Genomic DNA, 20,330 nt, shown 5'->3' with positions numbered 1-20,330 from the left:
CACAGACTTTTGGAACTCGGATCGGAACAGTTCGTGCTGCACTACTAAATCTTATGAAGTGCACTACTGTGGGTCAGTAGCTTTGAGGATTTTGAATACTTACAGTAAATCTGGTCTTGCTATAACTATGAATAGAATTATGAAGGCTAAGACTGTTTTATTTTTTTAATGGTGTAGTACACCAATAAGACATTTAAAGACAACATTAACACTAACAAACCATTTTGTGATTTAGTTGAGTGTCTGGTCATGGATGTGGTAGTGTGCTCACCTATTTGAATAACACAACATTATACAAAAACATGAATGCGATTATTTTTATTTCAGAAACAGTAGATCAGCTAGGCAAATGAGGTTCCCATCATTAGAACTCCTTTTTTGAGTTTTCATTGCAAGGAGTTTCCCCTCCATGTTAAACATGTTTGATGGTGGCAGATTAATTATTACAGGAAGGCTCTCGATAAAGCAGTCGACATCTTCGACAGCAAAGATGTTTTTTTTGGCATCTTCCTGGAGTTTGGAATTACAGGGATCCCTGGAAACACAGAGTGGTTTGACATGTCACTGTTCGAGTTTCTTTATTCCATGGCAGCAGGTCAGATAGACTTTGGATACAGTTCTACCCAGAGGCATCGTAATGTCAGGTTTATTCAATAAGAAGCTATTTGATTAAAGGTGTGTGGTAATTTGGCTATTAGACAACTGTTGTTCAGTCATTTCAATCACATTCGTATATATTATTCCTGTCATCTTCTATTGGACTATTCACCCCTGATCTGTACTATTACCTGTCCCTTAACCAGTTCAATACATGAATTTCCCTAAATGCCTATTGCCTTTAATTTAAGAAGAACATTATCAAAAGCATCTTTAAAATCTAATCATATCATTTTGTACGTTCTGTGTGTTTACTGCTGTGACTTGTTTGAAGAATTTTAACAAGTTAGTAAAGGAAGAATGACCTTTTCTAAAACCATATTGACTTCTGCTAGGGTCTTATTTTCATATGAGCGATCCTGTTGTTTAGTTCTAAAGTGGTTTTCATAACTTTACTTGTAAAAGAAGTAAGACGTATTAGCCTATATCTTGTCATATAAGTCACATTTAGTCATATTTACTAGACCGAGAGATACTGTAGAAGGGAATGAGGGAGGGCACTGAAAATGGAGAAAATAAAGTACTGTTGAAGAGGACTGCCAAAGATTGATGCACTGGACAATGGACTATTCAGAAGAAGAGAGATCAGGGAAGAGTAGAGGTGCACAGTTGACCACTTGATCAGAGTGGAGTTTAGAGTTCTGCCTCACCATTCCTATGGAGGTAGCAGAGTCAATAAAACTTGACGTTTGCAGAACACTAAGGCCAATTTGTATACAAATCAGTTTGTTTTTTAAAGGATTCTAAATTTAGGATGAATTCCCCCATTCTACATAAATTCCATCCAATGTCTAATTCTGAACCACACTTGTCACTAATGTGCTACACAAAATAAAATCACAGTCACAAACTAAATACTCACCATCTGGAGTGTTCTGAGGCTTGTTCCTCCTAAATCTGTCCAAACTAAAAACGTCTTTTTTTAAGAACCATGAGCACACAAAGAAAACAATTTAGGAATATTTCCTCCACAGCTATTATACTTGAACTGTTACATGCTGTATTGATCTTGATAAATTTGTAGTCATTATTCATACAGAATATTCAGCATTGGCCACCATAGCAGTTGCTATTCTTGTTGATTGCAATTAATAGGAATGTCTTCTAGAATGTTATTTGATGTACAAATGAGCATTCTATTCAAATCATTTCTGTAGTGCTAATATTAAAAATACAATAATGCCCAAATTAATTAATAATTAAAGTTTGGGTATCTAATCCATACCTTGTGTTTTTGAGGCTTGTTGTACTCATCAGGCACTTTAAATGGTCCAAAGCTTTCACAGCTCCCGCGTCCACTGGATGTTCCCTGGGCTCTTAACTTTTCCAAAGATGGATTTGTTTCATTCTGAATTCTGACATCTTTTGACCTATTACCCATGATCTTATGCTTTATCATGGAGCCAAACTTTTTCAAAGGATGTTTCTTGACTTTCTGGCTCACATTCACATCTTCATCCGGCCTATTAACTGCAAAGGGGATGTTGCTGTGCGAGAGAAGCCCTTTGCTCTCAGATGTTTTGGTCAGTTGCATTGGGGTCATGTAATGTTTTGCTATGTCAATGCGCAGACCACTCTTGCTTTGGGCTGGACTGAGATTTTTGTCCTTATTAAGGCTGGGATTGTACACATACCAAGATGAGTGTCCGGGCAACTCCTGTCACAAAAAAAACAAAAAGTTACCGTTCAGTGACTGTTGTTTCATTTTTAAAAGTAAATCAAAACAAGTAACACTTCTCTTACGGAAAAGAAGATAAGGATTATGGGGTGTGTATATGTTTTTAGCACTGACGTTAATACTAGAATAAAGGCAGACAATGAAATATAAAATAATAAACCAATGTCAGTGTTTACAATTGCATGTATAGCAAATAATGCATCACAATTTTTTTATGACGCAGACATCAGTTTGGAAATGTAGACAATACTGTGAGCAAGTCTCTCTATTGTAGCATTAACTCACCTGATTGCTCTTGTAATAATTGAATAAGAAAGTGATAAAGCTGACATCCACAGACAGGTGAGTTTAGTACGTACGCTATGAACTGACAATAGGGGTACTTCTGAGATGTTATACAGTATTAGGGTAAACAAATATGGATTTGTAGTTTTATTGTAAAGGAAAATGCACAACATAACTATCATCATATTTACAAAATAAGAGTTCCATTTTCCAGTACTTTCTACACAAATGTCTGTTAATTAGGTACAGAACAGGTCCATCCTACTTTGATAAGAGACATTTTTACAGGTTTGGAACTGTTGGTCATACCTCATCAACCACATCATGCGAAGAGGACTCCAGAAGTCGTGTTTTCATACAGTCTGGCCTCAAGGAGCTCTTTTTAGTCTTCTTAACTGTCTTCCCTGAAGCCTTACACTGCTGTACTCCTTCTACATCCTGGACTCTTTGAGCCAAATAACCTCCAGGCTTCTCTGGGGTCTCAGAAGCAGAGCAACCTTTTTTCTTATTAGAACAAGGTGTCACACCAACAGCTTCTCCTAGGGAATGTGATGAGCAGGGCTTATCCATAGTGTCTTCTGGCTGGAAACTGTTTTTAAAACCACTTGGGACTGTTGGAGAAAAGCCTTTTGGAGACTTTGTCATAGAAGACTGCAGTTTTTTTCTTCTGACTGTTCGACCAATAACAGGTGAAGGTTCTAACTGGTCCATTTTGGTGCACATGAGCTGCTCAGTGCTCCGGGTTTCCATATCAATGGCAGCTTGAGGAGTACTGGACTCAGGGCTGGAACAGTTTAGCTGAATTTTCTTTAGCAGATTATCTGTGACTCCATGTACTATTTCATAAAATACAAGAGAAACTTCAGAAGACTGAGCACTGGGTGTTGCCTCTTTGTTGTGCTCACTAGTTATTTTAATATCACCCATCACCTTATCAACGATCTCACTTGTTTCTCTGCTAATACTGGTCTCTGGTGAAAGGGATGAACATCAGGAAGCTCCTGCAACACACTGTCAAAGAGGTCCACAGCTATCTGACTCAGCAAAGACAAAGATATCTTCCCTGGGATTTCTGTAGAAGTTTCCTCCTTTATCAAAGTAGGGTATATCTGCAATAGCAGCTGTGTTATGATGTTTTCCACAGTGACTCAGTACACACTAAAGTCAAATTAAGTGATTCTGTTGATTTAGCCATAGAAATTTCCTGGAGCCCAACTGAGGACACCGGTTCAATATTCATCGGTTCTACAGGGACACTGAGTGGTTTGATTTCAGAACTTTCAAGGTGGGAGTCTCTTTTCAGTTCCTCAGAAGAACTCTTCTCAATTTCTGATGTCACCCTGGCTGCTGGTATATTACCTATGGTAACAAAGAGCTTTTCATTTAATGAGAGTAAAGCAAAATATCAGAAAGTATGTACAATTGAAACAAAAACTAAATTATATTGAGAAGTAACGAATGACAGGCATCACAAAATATTTGAGTATAAAGCTTCATGTTCCTGTAAAACTATTACATCTTGGAGCTCAGGTAACTACATACAAAGAAGCAGCCATATTCACAGATACTGTATACAGTATATGGCTACTGAATATATGGCTATATTCACTCATTCTCTCATTCAAAGTCATAGCCTACACTATCTTGGTCTAAATACATCAAAAACCTTTTAAAGATACAACAGATAGAAAATCAAGGTACTGTATATTTCTATACAGTCACTACATTTTTTAACTTGTTCTTCATAGCAACAAAATGTTTATACACTATTAAATGATTTGATTTGATTTCCTTCTTACCTTGATTTTCACTGTCTTCAGGCTCCATTGAAATCACACGCAGCAGACAAAACACCAATGACAGACTTTACAAGTAAGCTGGAAAGCTGATTAATTGCATCATGGTACATCTGTGAACTGGGCACTGATGGTTCAGTATTTTTCTGTAGTCTGTGATCCTTGGCAGTCAGAGACACTTTCTCTGAAATCCTTTGGGAAGACTTAAATTCCGTATTTGTATCACACTCTTGAAAAAGTGAAACATCTTTCTCATTTGTGTCAAAAGTTGGAGAATCTGGAAAACTGAGGCACTGCTTCAACAGCCTTTTCACTGATTTCTCAGTAAATGAATACAACAACTGCATAGAAAGCTCTGAGGACTTTGGATGGGATAAATCCTGAACTACTAGATGGCTCTTTAAAGTTGGATCTGAATTAGATTTGTGAGCTGTTACCAATTGTACTGCAATTCCCGATTTCAAAATTAAATGGAAAACATTTTTGACAAGTTGCTTTGCTGACATTGCTTCTGCAAGGAAGTTCCATGAACTCTTGTTCACCCAGTCCCATGTCATTTGAAGTAGAGGGTTTCTTCCAAACACGGGACCGGGGAACTCGATTGCTTTTACATGTCAATTCATTTTCTTGTTCTGCTGTAGGTGTAGGTTGATCCTGAAGCTTTGATGAAGCATCAGTCAAGGCTCTATAGGGAGTGTCCCGAGTCATGACTTCTGTGTCATCTGTATAAGAATCAATCACCATCCCTGGCACATTTATGGGTGGGAAACGTTGAACAGAATATTCTCTACGGTTACTTTTAGTGTACTCTTTATGGACAGTGTCTTCTGCACTAGACATCCTGTCTTTCCCATATTGTTCACCAGAGAGGTGCATTGTTTCATAATCTGGCTTTAAGACCACATCTGAAACTTTAAGATTTTCAAGATGCTTATGGGGTGCCGAGTTTGGTACTGACATGCTTTTCTTAGTCAAGTGTGGTTCACTAAAGCTCAGGTGTGAAACCTGGACTGAAGGAGGAAACATCTCAAGTGAATCTGCTGATCTCTGCTCTTTAGCAGATAAAACTTTCCTTGCTTTGAATAAAGACAGGCTCTTCTGATTCCAAAAGTGTTTCAGTTAGTTCTTCACAGTTTGAAGAATTCCTCAGTCATTGTCCTAAGGTGCTCAGCTGTTCTAGTATCAGTTTTAATTTCTGATGTTCCTGGTAACAGGGCTGTGTCACAACTTTCTAATTTATCTATGTAGTCTGTTGAGAAAGAAATCTTCTCAAAGCATGTAGCGTAATGTAGTTTTTCTAAAACATCAACAACAATATCTGAAGCCAGTTCAGTGGTTTGCACATGAGAAGAAGAGTCTGAGGACATTGCTTCTTGAACATGTTTTGTTGCATCCGGTGTTTTACATACATCATCAGCTGTACTGTTTTGGTTCCTCTGGGAGATGGGCAAGTCCAGAAGATATACATTTTGCAGCTGCTTTTTCAATAATTTCACTTATTATCCTTGTTGCTGTACTATGGAATACACAGCTGGAGGTCCTCAGCATCTTCTCTGATCCTTCACTTTCTGCATCTGATATGATGCTCTGTCCAGAAAAGGAAACACTTAAATTGTCCTCAACCAAGTTCATGTCCATTTGCCCAATTTGCTGTTTTGAAGAAATGTTCTCAGATAACACCACCCTTGGAGGATATCTACAAATCTCCATTGTAATTTGATTAGGGACTGCATCCACTTCAGTCTGGGTGAGTAAAGATTTGAGCTTTCCAAATATAGTCCTTACAATGCCTTTTGCAACTGAAAACTAAAGTCAAAAGTATGATCAATGGATCCTGTTTCTGTGCTGCCTCTAGACGTTTGAGGAGCAGCAGCAACATTTTTATTGGATTCTTGCAGATATTTATTTGTTTCAATACAATTCAGTGCAAACAAAACATTTTCAAAAACAGAATTTACAATGTCCTTGGCAATAACAGTGACCATATTGTTGGGAATCTGAGATTTTGGACTTATTTTTTCCAAAATGGAGATTTCTGCAGCTTCTGGGAGCAATAAGGACTCTTTTGAGTTACTCTCATGTAAATTGTTACCCACAGGGGTGAAATCCCGCTTTGTTTTTTCAACGATCTGAGATACTATTTGTTCAGCAATTTCAATGATTTTGGCTTTAGAGATCCCAAAAGCAAAAATCACTGTTTGCTCTTTTCATTCCCACCCTTGATTCCGAGGAGTGAGACTTTAATTTGAAAGATGGGGAGCTACTGCCATTTGTTCTTTTCTTAGTCACTTTTGCCTCATCTCTCTCATTCTGCAGGGCATCAGGTCTCTGAAGAAGGTAGTTCTTCTCCACAGATAAGCTGGAGGAGGGTGAAATCATTTCTAAATTTTTCAGAATTGCTGACACAAAGTCACTCATTGACTGGTTATTGCCTGAATATGTTTCCTTCACGTCACTCATCTTATTTTCAGTATTTGCTTTGCAGAATTCACTCTTGACTTCTTGTAAAACAGTACTGATTATTTCTGTTGCCGTGACAGCTAACTCCGCCTCATCATATTCTTCTGAGTGGAGTCTCTGGGATTGTCCTAATGCATGTAGGTCACCACCATGGCCACCCAGGAGTCTACAGGTTGACCCTGACTCAACAGTGCTTGTGAAAAAAGGCTGGAGTCTTCCAGAGACAACTTGTATAATCTCACTGGCAACCTCTGAGGCTACAGATTCTGTCTGTGCTTCTAGATTAACACGCACAGTCTTAGGGGTGGGAATTCTTTGCTTATTTTCTGACAAGGCAGAGATGACAAGTCCAAGAACACCATCCACAAGTTCAGTGGCAAGGTTATTCGATCTGCAGCGGGTATTCAAGACACCTAACGCACAACACTGGGGTTCCATCAGCTGAGCAGGAAGCTGTGCTTCAATGAGGGCTCTGCTAAAGACATCCTGTACTATACGTTCTGCTTTTGTAATTATACTAGACTTAGCGATTCCAAAAAGGTCCTTCAAAGGTTCCGAGAGGGGCTTTCCAGCATCTTCTCCTCCATCAGCAACCACAATCTCCTTCGAGGGTGTTCTGGATTTTAATCTGCAGGGTGTATTTTTCCCTGTTTCTTCTCCTGAACTACCTGAGGACGAGAGGGGTGAAGGGAAGGGAGTGGAGATCCTGCATCTCGTTGACATGAAGCTACTGCTCCTACTCTGGGACTGCCATGTGGACCCTGACTCAGTACCAAGCAGAGAATGAGAACTCACGGTGGCCTGTAGTGTCTCCTCACTACTGCTGAAGTAAACCGGGGACTCAAAGGAGCAGTGAGACACGCTCCTGCTCCTCTCTTCATTGTAAAGGGAGATGGCTGGGAGCAGCACTCTGATAATGGACGCTGCCACCCACGCCACTATATTCTCCGCCGTGTCATTAAGCTCTTCCGTTGTTATCTGTTTTAAAGCAATAGTACAAAAGTAACCACAGAGCACTAAAATAGTTCAATATACAGAACACCTACCAATATAAGACCTACTTTTACTTACTTGTCAGGGTTCATTGTTTCCCATGTTAACATTTAGAAATTTGCAACCAAATTTTGAATGCCAGCACAGACGCAACTAATACAAATATACTGTTGTCCATACAGTATAGTAAAAATTTATTATAGATATACTGTTGTATGTATAGAAAATTATATACAGTACAGTATTTCTAATATATAAATGAAGCAAGAACAACAGAATACCAGTCTAACCAAAGAAATAGAATGGTCAGTATTGCAGATTTTAAGTGGATCCCTTAATTTATAAATAATTAAATGTGCAGACCCCTGTTTCATTCCAGAGGAGGCAGTGTCAAAGGGTTCTTTTGGCATCGAGTCTATGGTAGAAAGTGAAGTCACCCCCTTGGAACCTGGACAGCTTAATATTCTCTGGCAAAGAGGCACGGTCCTTTGGCATAGTGGAATATCTCTGCTCTGAGGAGTGGCTATGTGGCTCTGACGCCAGGGCAGCCAAAATCAAAACCTAGTGGGAGCTGAGCTGAACATGTCAGGGAAGGAACCACTAAGCAACAGATAGGTGGACTAAATTTCAGGATTTACTGTACTGAAGGAACAAATTAACATATTTCTTTACATTTGTTCTTTAGTTATGACACTGTGCATTTTAACCTCAAGGAGCTATCTGGAAAAATAAAATGCATCCATTACATTCAGATAAGCAGTGTACCTTACCTGTCCATATAAACTGTTCTCCATCACCTTTTTTTTTACTAAAAAACATTATGATAAAAATTAATTAGTGTGACATTGTTACTACATGGACAAAATACTAACTAGATTTTGCAATATTAAAAAATGGTGACTAATTAGCAATATATAGGCATCTTTTCTAGTGGCAGAACAATTAATCTATTTTAAAGCATATTCCTGTGTAACAAAAGGTGGCCTCCTAACCATGATTATGTATCTTTTTCAATTTACCTACTGGATGTCTAAAACTTGCTTAGGTTTTTAACTTTAATATGAGAGGCTTATAAAATAAAAATCACCACAACAAAATAGGACATTGGAAATAATAAATCTTAAACTTCAAACTGCAACTGTTCCATAACACTTTAGTGAGTATGGTACATTTGTGTTCCTATGTGAAGCAAGATCACTGGTAATTTTCAGCATTGTGTTTTCAACAACAACTACTTGGTCAGGCGCAATGTATCTAACCAGTTTCATATTGGGTACTGCATAATTGACACATGACAAATACAGTTCAATGCAGAAAATAAATAGTAATTCTGCATTGAAATGTGCAGACATATGTCATGTTTATGTTTGTAGCCTGTTAACTTCAAAGAGATTAGACCTTAGAGAATTTAAAGATTCTGTGAAACATGCAGACCAGAGCAGAGGTGCCCAAACTTTTGCATACAACTGTATGTTGCTGCTGCATCATTCACGACAAAGCCCAAAATGCGTTTCCAACACATTTGATGACTTAGTGTTACTTAGTTGTTACTGCCCTCTGGTGGTTGTTGATTGAAACATAACATCCATTCAAACACGACCAGACATTTCTCCCACTGTCAATACTACAGCAAAACTTCACATATTATACCGGTGCCACAACATATTGTTAGTTATTATGATAGAAATGTGTTTTAATATGACTAATATATTATTGTTGTAATGGAGTATGATCAGAGTTATAAATAAGTACATAAGGTTCAGTTAGTGTATGCTGCTCTAGTCATCGTCAATATCAATATTCAATGTCAATGTTCTAGTCATTACAACAAAGCCAGTATATGGTAAACTATATCTTAATTGGAACCTTCTTCAACCTTAACAGTAGATGTTACCAAGCTTTCAAAACCCAACACTTGTGCATTAATCATTTAATATTGATTTAATGACACAAAACAATTGACATGTTTTTATCTGAATAAGCTATACAAATTAAATTGAATTGAATTAAACTGATTTTTTGGATTATATGTTCCATTGTCTTTCACAATACCTTTCAGTATATCAGCACCCACTGAATTTTTCTGCAGCTGCATTGGAAAATTTGTCAAAACATAACTTTTTTCAAAACCTTTACTTTTTCTAGAAACAAATTAAAATACTGACCTTTGGTGATTTTAGAACTCTTCTCATTAGCAATGGTAACATCTCTATTCTCCGTGCTAATGATCTCAGTAGAAGCTGTGCCACAAAGAAAACATCCTTTTAGATGAACAGTCCTTTCAGATAGTTTAGATCAACAGATGCTGTAGATGTTTTTATAATATAATGCAAAATGTGGATTACAGAAATATTGAATATAATGTATTTACATGTTGTGGCTGGAAATTAAACAATCTGAAGATAATGAAGGATTCCTTCTTAATCTATTATTTTATGATGCCTGCAACTTATTGTGTGTTTCCCTTTAAAAAGTTTTGACCTCAGTACATACATATTATTCTTTTCATACAGACATATGATTGAAAAGCTTTGGAATTTTGTAATTGTAGGTGTTTATGAAACAAATTCTACAGTTCTGTAATCAGTAGTAAACCTGAAGATGTTGTCAACCTGCATCATTCCTTCTGGCCAACAAACTAAAACACATTAAATTGTGAACTAAATCACAGTTGTACCACTGCAAATTATTGGATCTAGAAGCTTACCCTGTTTTCCAGACTGAAGTATTTCATTAAAATATTGCCTTTTAATACTGTCTCTCTCAAAATCCTTCCTTTCCTGTAAACTCTCATTTAGCTTTTGCTGCAGGAGAGCAACCTTCCTTTCATATAATTCAAATGCCTGAGAATGACAGAAAACCTTTCACAAGTGGCTATTCTTTAAAGAAAAAGGAAAGCCTCTCAACAAAAGATGAAAAGGTCCATCTCATTGTTGAACATCTTGTATTAAAAAGCACATGTTTTTCCATTACTCTAGTATTTAATGACAAATGAACTAGCTTGCAACCCAACATGTTGCTAGTAGAAAACTTCCCGTCCATAAGGTCACATTTTAATTTAGTATCAGACAGAAGCTGTTGGGCACCACTGAAATTCCAGCTCAAGTAAAAACTACAGGAGACTCCGATCTCATCTCAATCTACAGCACCCTGAAGCTGGGAAGCTGGGTCTGGTCAGAGCTCAGAAGAAGAAAGGCTGGGTCCGACATTACTTGGATGAAAGACTCTGTGTGTAGTTCAGAACCTTGGAGGGTGGGTATAAGAGATTGAAGCAGCAATGTCTCTCCTCTAATGCTTAGGTAATGAAGAGGAGAGATCATCAACCACCCTCTTGGATCCTCTTGGGGAGATACCCCTGAGGGATACTTTAGAACAGCCAATTATGCAAAGCAACATGTCTCTGGGATGTTACTTGGAATTAAAACCCACAACACACAGAATAAATGCCACACAGGCAGGTGCCCAAGGCTGGAGATAAACCATGGGCTTTGGAGATGCAGTGCTATAACCATGAATTGGAGGCACCAAACACTACCAGAATATAGTGTTTTGATACCTCTGTAGCATATTTTGGCATAACCACCCTAGAGTAGACGCACAATATAAGAGATGCCAACATACCATGCTCATTCTGGTCACTGAGGATCCAAAAAGTATAAGTTTAGGTTATTAATTTAAACCTATAGGTGGTCATCTTGGAAATACAACAAAATATAGCTGCAAGGTCAGTGTCAGGTCTGGAATTTGCATGAAGAAAAGTTCACCTTAAGAGGATGAATCCAAACATCCATTACTCCAGTACCTTTTTGTGCCTTCTAGCTCTGATCTCTTTGTTCAGCTGGGCCTGTCGCACCTCCCTCCGGGCATCTTCCTCTATCCTCATCTGAAAAGCTCTCTCTCTTGATTTTCCACATCTGTAGAGCCGTCAGTGAAAAGGCAAAGCAGATGACAAAAAGCAGAAAGGTAGATTGTGTTGAGCACAAAACAGCTACGCTACTAGACATTTATATTTATATATGTCACCTGCTTATAGGTGGTACATTAAATATTGAGGATTCTGTTAGATCATGTGGAGCTGAATCTCTCCCCTTTTTACAATCTAGCAAATGAGGCCTTTGGGCATTTTTCAGCATATTAGGAGCATTCAGCAGTTGAATGTGGTCTGGGAAGCCCAAAGACAAAATAACTGGGAAAATAACGTACCATACAGCAATGTACAGTGAGAATGTGAAAAAAAAACAAGAAACATGATTAAGTTGATGTAGAAAACCGATGAGGCTAAATACTATATATTGATAATGCCGGTAATTTGAAAGCTGATAAATCAATGAAAGGGGTGAATAAACTATGCGTTTTAAAAGTGAGTTAAGCTACAGTGTGGAAACCAGCTATTAAAGATCTCTCATCCAGGTGATGACCAGGAGCAGCCCTGGGTCAAAATAAATCAAACTGTATTCTCATACCTCATCCTGTCTGCTGTACTGCAGACCTTTCATACGCTGTATTTCACCACTGCATATCTCCTCTGTTTTCGGAGCTCCTGCCTGGTGCCTTCAGAAACAACAACAGAAATGAAAGCTTAATCCACAAGGCAAGGTCAAAATGTCAGACAGCAGCAGAGGAATTTGTGAATTTGGTATTTCCGTAAAGGAAATGTTTATCTTTTGGAAAACTTTGACTCAGTCCACTTGCTTGCACAATTAATTAACTTAAGGCAAACCTTTACTTACAGTTGTATTCTTGACATCCAATGTTTCAACATAACAGTAATATTTACAGCGAAACTGAAAAAAAATGTGATACAAATATAACAAATCAGGGAATCTAAAAGGCAGGAACTTTCTGTTAAAGAGTGAGGAGCTTCCGTATGTTATTACCTGTCTCTGTTAGCCATAAACTGGTCTGAAATATTCTTGGATCCTTCCTCCAGGAGCCATTCCCTCACATCGGTGAACCTGATATCCCTGGGAATCTCGTTCTGCTCCTGGAGCTCCAAGAACTTCTTCACTATTGTTTTCTGAAAGCCAGCACAGCCTTTTACTAGAGTGTCACACTCCCTTCATTGCAAAGTTCTCCTAAGCACTATTATAGCCGAGTGTGCACTTCAAAACCAACACTGACTTTTTCCATTAGATTTTTAATTTGAACTCACACCGATAGAATGTGTTTGCATATGTATAAGAGTGAAGGCTGAGCTACTGTAGTTTGTTGATCTAAACATTTCAATTTAAGATGTACATCTTGGATACAGTGGTTAACCTTGTTATCTCGCAACACTGGGGCCAGGGGCTCTATTCTGGTCAAGGGTGTATATCGTCTTAAGGCCGTTGCTTTCTGGGATAGGCCCCGGCTCCCTGCAGCCCTTAGATGAGGCGGTTAGATTAGATGACGTGGATGGAAAGGGATGGATGGAAGTTCAAGTCGTTTTTCAGCCTTGTCTGGCAAAGAAGACTTATAAATTCTGTTTTGGACTACACACAAAAGCTGCCTGTATTAACATGTGTTTGGAAAAATACATTTGTTTGCACTGAAAATGGATTAAAGTCTACAGAGCAGTACAGATAAGCAGTGAATGCTCCGATTCGGGTGGTACAATTAGTGGTTTACCACAAAGAAAAACATCCAGATATATTGCCCAGCCTAAGTGAATAAAAAACACTCTCTTTTTTTAACTCTGTTATCTTGAACAGAGAAGGCTACAAGGAGACCTGTTTCAAATATTCAAAATCCTCACAGACAAGTCTGCTTGTTGAACGCTGACTTCTTTCAAGAAACAGCTGGATGAGACTCACAGACCAATTAGCAAGTAATTACCAAACAGGCTAAAGAGCTTCCTCTCATTCGTAACTATTCTTATGATATCAAACCCATATTCTGCATGCAGAAAGGACAATATGGGCTATAAACAACACAAAGTAGCATGAAAAAATGTACAGTATGGTTGAACTAACAAGAAGAAGCTAAAATAGGCTAGAGCAGTGACAAACATAAGCAACAACATCATCAGTGTCAAAACACTAAAACAGAAATGAGCTTTATAGCAATTAGAGAAGAAACTGAAAGAAAAAACTGAATTTGATCCTTAGAATACAAACACAGTCAAGGTAAAGACTTCCTTAAAGATGACATGATGACAGCAGTATATTCAAAGGTGCATAATGGAGAGATCTTATGGAAGCCTTCATCCAGATATGTTACTGATTGAGGGCTGGATAAAGGCAGAAGTCTATGATGAAGAGTCAGAATCAGATAGACGGTTGGTTAAAAACATCACACTTACCTGTTTAGTCACATAATTTTTGTCATACTGCAACTCCACATTGCTTAGGTAGTTATGATATTGATTGTATTCTTTCAAAGAGCAGAGGACCTGAAAACAGACAAAACATGTTTCAAGTACTGTCTAGGAGGTTAAAGAAAATGTTTTTATTTTTATTTTACAAATCTAGAGTACAGTCAAGTCTCTGTGTTTGAATATTTATTTAGCATAAGGACTTTAGCACAAACCATAGGCCTGCTTTGATTACATCTACTATTACATGCTTTGATTACAACCATAGGCCTGCCAACCGAATACATCTATGCTGTAGTGCAGACATGAGTTAGATCACACTACTGGAAACTATTACAGCTAAATGAGCTAGAACCTGGTCTATTTTTTTTTACAACACCTCACCCCTTCACCATACCAAAAAAGCCTCATTCTTTGCACAAACTCTAAACAGCCTTACTTTCTTCTGCTCATTGATTAAGCCTCTGTTCTGCAGAGACTCCTGCATGCCCTTGCGATGGTAATAGGTGCGCAGGTGGGGGTCATGGAGGCTGTTGTACTTCGAATCCAAAAGGAAACCGTGGGGATCAGTCAGAGTGAAGTCAGGAGATGGCTGGTGCAGCTGAAATAGAAGGTAAGTATTTTATTAAAACATGATATGTACAGGTAAACACAGATATGTATCCCCCTATGTTTCTGAACATAAAAATGAGAATGGTTTTTTTCTCCCCCTTCCGAAGGCTGTCACCTGTTTCTTGGAAGACTACTCCAGAATCACTGTTATCATTTTTCCTACGTTCTTGAACATCAAATTCCAATTTCTCAGTCATTGTAGCCAACTAAAAATGACTAAACTGCAAAAAGACAGTAAGCACAATAAGCTTTAAGGCATACAGTACAGCTGAATTTCAATAATGTCATCAATATATGGTGTCTAGAAAAATATATAACCTTACTCCTGATGTTATATGCACAAAGATGCCAAGGGAGGACAGTTTGCTTACAGTTTAATCATTACAGCAACCACATTATACTAACACACACAGAAATGTGTTAATGTGTCCCAGGTATCATTTCATATTATAAAATTTTACATGTTGGTTTACCCCTAAAAAGAAAGAAAACCATGAATAAACATGTCATTTCTTACAATTTAAATGTTTGGAATTAAATAAGAATAAATGTATTCATGCTTTTCATTTTAGGTTACACTTACTTTCTCCGAAAAAGAGCAGTCCTACAAAATTGAAGTTTAGACCCTAGGATTAACGGCAGTTTAGTGCCGATGGGTCTCTCCAACAGCTGCGGCTCTCCCTGCAGTGCATACAGCATGGTGTAGCAGCCCTGAAACACAGAACATAGCTATCGTACCTCACAAAACCACAGCCAAAACACCAGAAAAAACAAGCAGAGCTGATGGCAGAAATGATTTCATCTGTCATAGAGTGAAATAAAATGGGTGTGGGGGCAACATCAGGTATCAAGGACAATGTTGACTTTGCATAGAAGTTTGTATAGAATGACCAGTGACTTCAATGAGGGTGGTAATATGTGTCTTTCTTTGTTCTGGGGCTTCCTACTGATCAAAGATGCTATTGCAAACATTGTTAATTACCACACAGTTCAGAGAAGACACATGGCATGTCAAAACTGGCCTAGCCGAGCCTCAGACTGAGGAGGTGGATCTAGAACATAACAATTCTAGAACATCTAGAATGTTCTAGAGCAATCTTACACCTGGCCAAATGTATATACCCATTTGATCAATGAGCCCCAAGAAGTTAGCTATAATAATAATAATACAAAGTAATAAACACCTTGTTTGAAAAGCGCGGACTGATTAGTCATTTGTACAGAGCAACATAACAAAACAGTGGCCACAGTACATACGGAAATCTCCAACTATACTATTTTTAAAAACTATATCTTTTTTCTGTATATCAAGACCTAGTTTCCAGTGACTACCGCAATGCGCCTGTCTTATAGAAAGCAAGTGGAGCTGCTGATGAAAATATCCTAAAAATAACTACTTTTTGTAGTGTTCGTAATGTGACGAGGGGTCCGGTTCACCTTCAGACTTAATTTCTTATAGAAGTATATTGTATATACAGTAGGTTTTATAGTCTTATAAAACCCTTTTTTTCAAAGCGTTTTATAATGCTACTCTTGCACTCTGCTGTCTCCTAGTTCCTTTCAGTTGGGCTTCACCGGTGAAATAAGGATGAAAACATCCTCTCTCTGCCCAGTCTTGCTTTTTGGCGGTTGATGTGTCTGTATGTGTCTTTTCTAAATATGTCTAAAACGACACCTAATATGCAGGAAGAAGCTGTTAAATTGGTAAGATAGTATCTGTAGCTGGGTAGCTGCAGAAAGGGATTGAAAACGTACAGACATCATTTTGGGTGCGACGGTAGGATGACGTCACAGCGGAACGGCCATTTCACGAGGTTCTTAATTCCTCAGCCTCGAGATGTGTTCTGGTTGTTTTCGGTTTGGCTGAAGGTATTTGTACGGTAGCAATGCCGTGCTTTAAATTTCATACTTGGTTATTTAAGATCCCTGTTTATATGAATAGGTGTGTTAACCCCTCTGTATTCTGGCTAGATTTCACTCTGGAATTCTTAATCTGGCCTTCCTAAAGTTTACAGGTCTTGTCCTCAATATTCTCAGTCACAGCAGCATGACACATGGAATATTATCCATCCATTGTCTAATCACTTGATCCAATTCAATGCTGTGGAGAAGGGCTCTGCAATTACCAGAGATCGGTTTCTTCATTTCTGTTGCAGTGTGAGAGCAAAGAAAATTTGCAACAATTATACTGCTTATCTGTTTAGTTGCAAGAGCATTATCCTTTCTTTTGGACAGAATCTGCATTCAGATTTGTGACCAAGATTACATCATACAAATGCCAAAGATTGGAACGTCTGAAAAAGACTCAGTGGATGACAGAGGGATCAAATTTGCTAACTAAATGTGTGTTCACTGATTGATCTGCAGAGCCACACGGTCAGGCTGGGTGCAATAAGATGTGGATACAGTCCTTCAAATTCACATCCCTAGTAAAAAAAGAGAATACAATCCATTTAATCCAGCAGCCATATCACTCTAGAACTCACAACTGGCGACCTACTGAAGCTAAGCAGGGACACTATACTGTAAACAGGCGCCATCCTTCGAATGAAATGTAAAACTGAGGTCCTGACTCTCTGTGGTCATTAAAAATCCCAGGGCGTTTCTCGAAAAGAGTACGGGTGTAACCCCAGTGTCCCGGCCAAATTTCCCGTTGGCCCTTACCAGTCATGGCCTCCTAATAATCCCCCTCTATGAATTGGCTACATTACTCTGCTCTCCTCCCCACTGACAGCTGATGTGTGGTGAGTGTTCTGGTGCACTATGGCTGCCGTCGCATCATCCAGGTGGATGCTGCACATTGGTGGTGGTGGAGGGGAGTCCCCATTACCTGTAAAGCGCTTTGAGTGGAGTGTCTAGAAAAGCGCTATATAAGTGTAAGCAATTATTATTTTAGTATTCTGAATGTATTAAATGAGCACATGCTTGTTTTTAGCCTAGTCCTGCTGACAATCACATTGCTGGTCTGATCACCAGCAGGATATGAGAACTCCGTTTCTATAATATTTTGTCTTTGAAGAACTGGCATCTGATTCATTTCCAGTAGTCTCTTTCATTACTTGACTGTCTGTTGGGAACTCTTAGTCCTGTTTGTGTTTATTCTGCAGTCTGGTGAACAAGAGATTGTGAAATTAAGATCTATTTGATTAACTGTCTTTTATCCACCCTTTATCAGAAGGCTACTTATTCCTGTTTAAGGGTTTAGCTGACCAGGAGTCTATCCCAGAATCCCAGAGGTGTAACTCGGCATTAGTAGTATACTTGTCCTCTTGTAGGGTACATACACAAACACACAGGGCGATATAGACATTCCAGTGAACTGAACAAGCATGTGTTGAAGATGGAAGATGGAGGGAATCACCCAAAGAAAGATTATGTGAAAGCAGGGAGAACACGCAAACACCCTACACACGGTGCACACATCTGGAATCAAATTAAATGAACCCCAAACACGTTCACCAATTTTATTTCTAAAAAGATAACTTTCTGCATTATGATAAATAATGAATGCACCCTCGTGTTCATTAAAATATAATTCTAAATGGTTTTTAAAAATTGTGTTATTTTTATGTAAGAACTGTTTCAATCAAATGCACTAGAAAAAAATCAATATTTTAGGAAATGTTGGAAAGGGAAAAGATGGTTGAAAAGCTTGGAATGCAAGTGTAATCCTCACTTAAGGGGAGCCGGGTTTTAGAACTGGCTATAGTTGCTCACGGACATAGCGTTGGCTGTATGAACTACAACTCCCATGACGCACTACTCAAGTCACAGTCCCTATTCTGCCTGGCTGTGGTGACCTCTAGCGGGTCCCTCTCAGTTCTAATAATAATAATAATAATTGCTTACACTTATATAGCGCTTTTCTAGACACTCCACTCAAAGCGCTTTACAGGTAATGGGGACTCCCCTCCACCACCACCAATGTGCAGCATCCACCTGGATAGCCATAGTGCGCCAGAACGCTCACCACACACCAGCTATCAGTGGGGAGGAGAGCAGAATAATGTAGCCAATTCATAGAGGGGGATTATTAGGAGGCCATGATTAGTAAGGGCCAATTGGAAATTTGGCCAGGACACCGGGGTTACACCCCTACTCTTTTCGAGAAGCGCCCTGGGATTTTTAATGACCACAGAGAGTCTTACGTCTCATCCGAAGGACGGCGCCTGTTTACAGTATAGTGTCCCCGTCACTATACTGGGGCATTAGGACCCACATGGACCGCAGGGTGAGCGCCCCCCCCTGGCCCCACTAACACCTCTTCCAGCAGCAACTTTAGTTTTTCCCAGGAGGTCTCACAACCAGGTACTGACCAGGCTCACACCTGCTGAGCTTCAGTGGGTTGCCAGTTGTGAGTTGCAGAGTGATATGGCTGCTGGCTATAAGTTCTGGCAGCTTTACCGTTGATCTTGTGCACTCACCGGCGCGCGCAAGAGGAACTCATACACGGCTCCCTTTTTTAAAGTTTATTTTCTAAAAAAAATAGAAAACAGGGGAGGGTTTCCAGAAATACGTACAAGTCAGGTTTACAGCAGGCTGGTAGCAAGAGTCTGACTCCTACCCTCGTACATGTTGTTTTCCCCTGTTTACTATAACACCATTTAAACGCGACACAACATAACAACTCAACTCACTAAGAAATTAACTCACAACACACAGACAGTTTTCATCTAGCGACTTAACACAGTTAGCTAACGAAGTTCAATTTCGTCTCTGATAACCCGCAGAGCCCGAATACACTTTTGATACTCTTAAAACAAATATAAACGAGTAAACCTTAAACCGAAACTATGACATCAGTAAACATAAATTTACAGACCTTTTAAAAAAGCCTTATTACTTCAGATCTTACCTAACAGATTAGAAAGAACCATGGGAGAGAAAGTCAGGCGGACAGCAGGCTGGAAGCGAGGGTCTACCAGCCCGCACGAGGCGCTGTTCCCGATTCCCGTGCCCAGCTGCACATCACCTTGTTTCACAAGCTTTGACTTTTCATTTTCATTACTAAATTTTCAGGTTGTTTTTCAAACCACTACCGAAAAAAAAAAACATTTTAGAGGAAGATGTGAGCTTGGTTAAAAACATATTGCTCCTTAAGCCTAGTTCTTTACTTTGCTAATTCTGCCACCTGCTGGACAAGGCAATAAATACAACAAGGAGAAAATAATCGTAGAATATAATTTTTTCTATTAGTAACACCCACATTACAGGCCAGCCAAGTAAAGGGATATCTGAAGGACTGAAAAGAAGTGCACTTATTGTCACATTACCCGAGAAAATTAGAAATTACTGTATGTAATTTGTTTGAATTGGGTTCCTATGAAAAAGACTTGTAAAGAAACCCAGCTTGGACTCAAATCCCTTGATATCTTGTCAGAAGAAGAGAATGCAATGTGCCCCAAGCAGTATGATTTTCAAAACACAGATTCAGTAACAGAAACAAATAATTTGTAGCTATTTTATAAGAACCTTTCATCTTGTGTTTTAATTGTAATACAGTGTATTAAAATGCACAATGGTTTGGTTTTGGGGAGTGAAGGAATACGAGGGAGAG

General features: G+C 38.8%; 1 protein-coding gene across 1 annotated transcript; it reads right to left on the bottom strand.

Annotated features, from left to right (window-relative positions):
* Positions 1-303: 303 nt before the first annotated feature.
* LOC148652214 (uncharacterized) lies at positions 304-10,111 on the bottom strand. Its single transcript, XM_088598929.1, has 6 exons — positions 10,035-10,111; positions 8,640-8,677; positions 4,420-7,854; positions 2,930-3,979; positions 1,883-2,314; positions 304-535 (listed from the first exon to the last, which is right to left on the bottom strand). The coding sequence occupies exons 4-6, from the start codon at positions 3,545-3,547 to the stop codon at positions 524-526; spliced, it is 1,062 nt and encodes a 353-aa protein (XP_088455055.1). The 5' UTR covers positions 3,548-3,979; positions 4,420-7,854; positions 8,640-8,677; positions 10,035-10,111; the 3' UTR covers positions 304-523.
* Between the last annotated feature and the right edge of the window lie 10,219 nt (positions 10,112-20,330).

This window comes from Lepisosteus platostomus, chromosome 11 (assembly GCF_059453375.1).
Source record: "Lepisosteus platostomus isolate fLepPlt1 chromosome 11, fLepPlt1.hap1, whole genome shotgun sequence".
In the NCBI taxonomy this organism is placed as follows: Eukaryota; Metazoa; Chordata; class Actinopteri; order Semionotiformes; family Lepisosteidae; genus Lepisosteus; species Lepisosteus platostomus.
The sequence above is the reverse complement of the archived record's forward strand: the minus strand, read 5'-3'. Positions and strand labels throughout refer to the sequence as shown.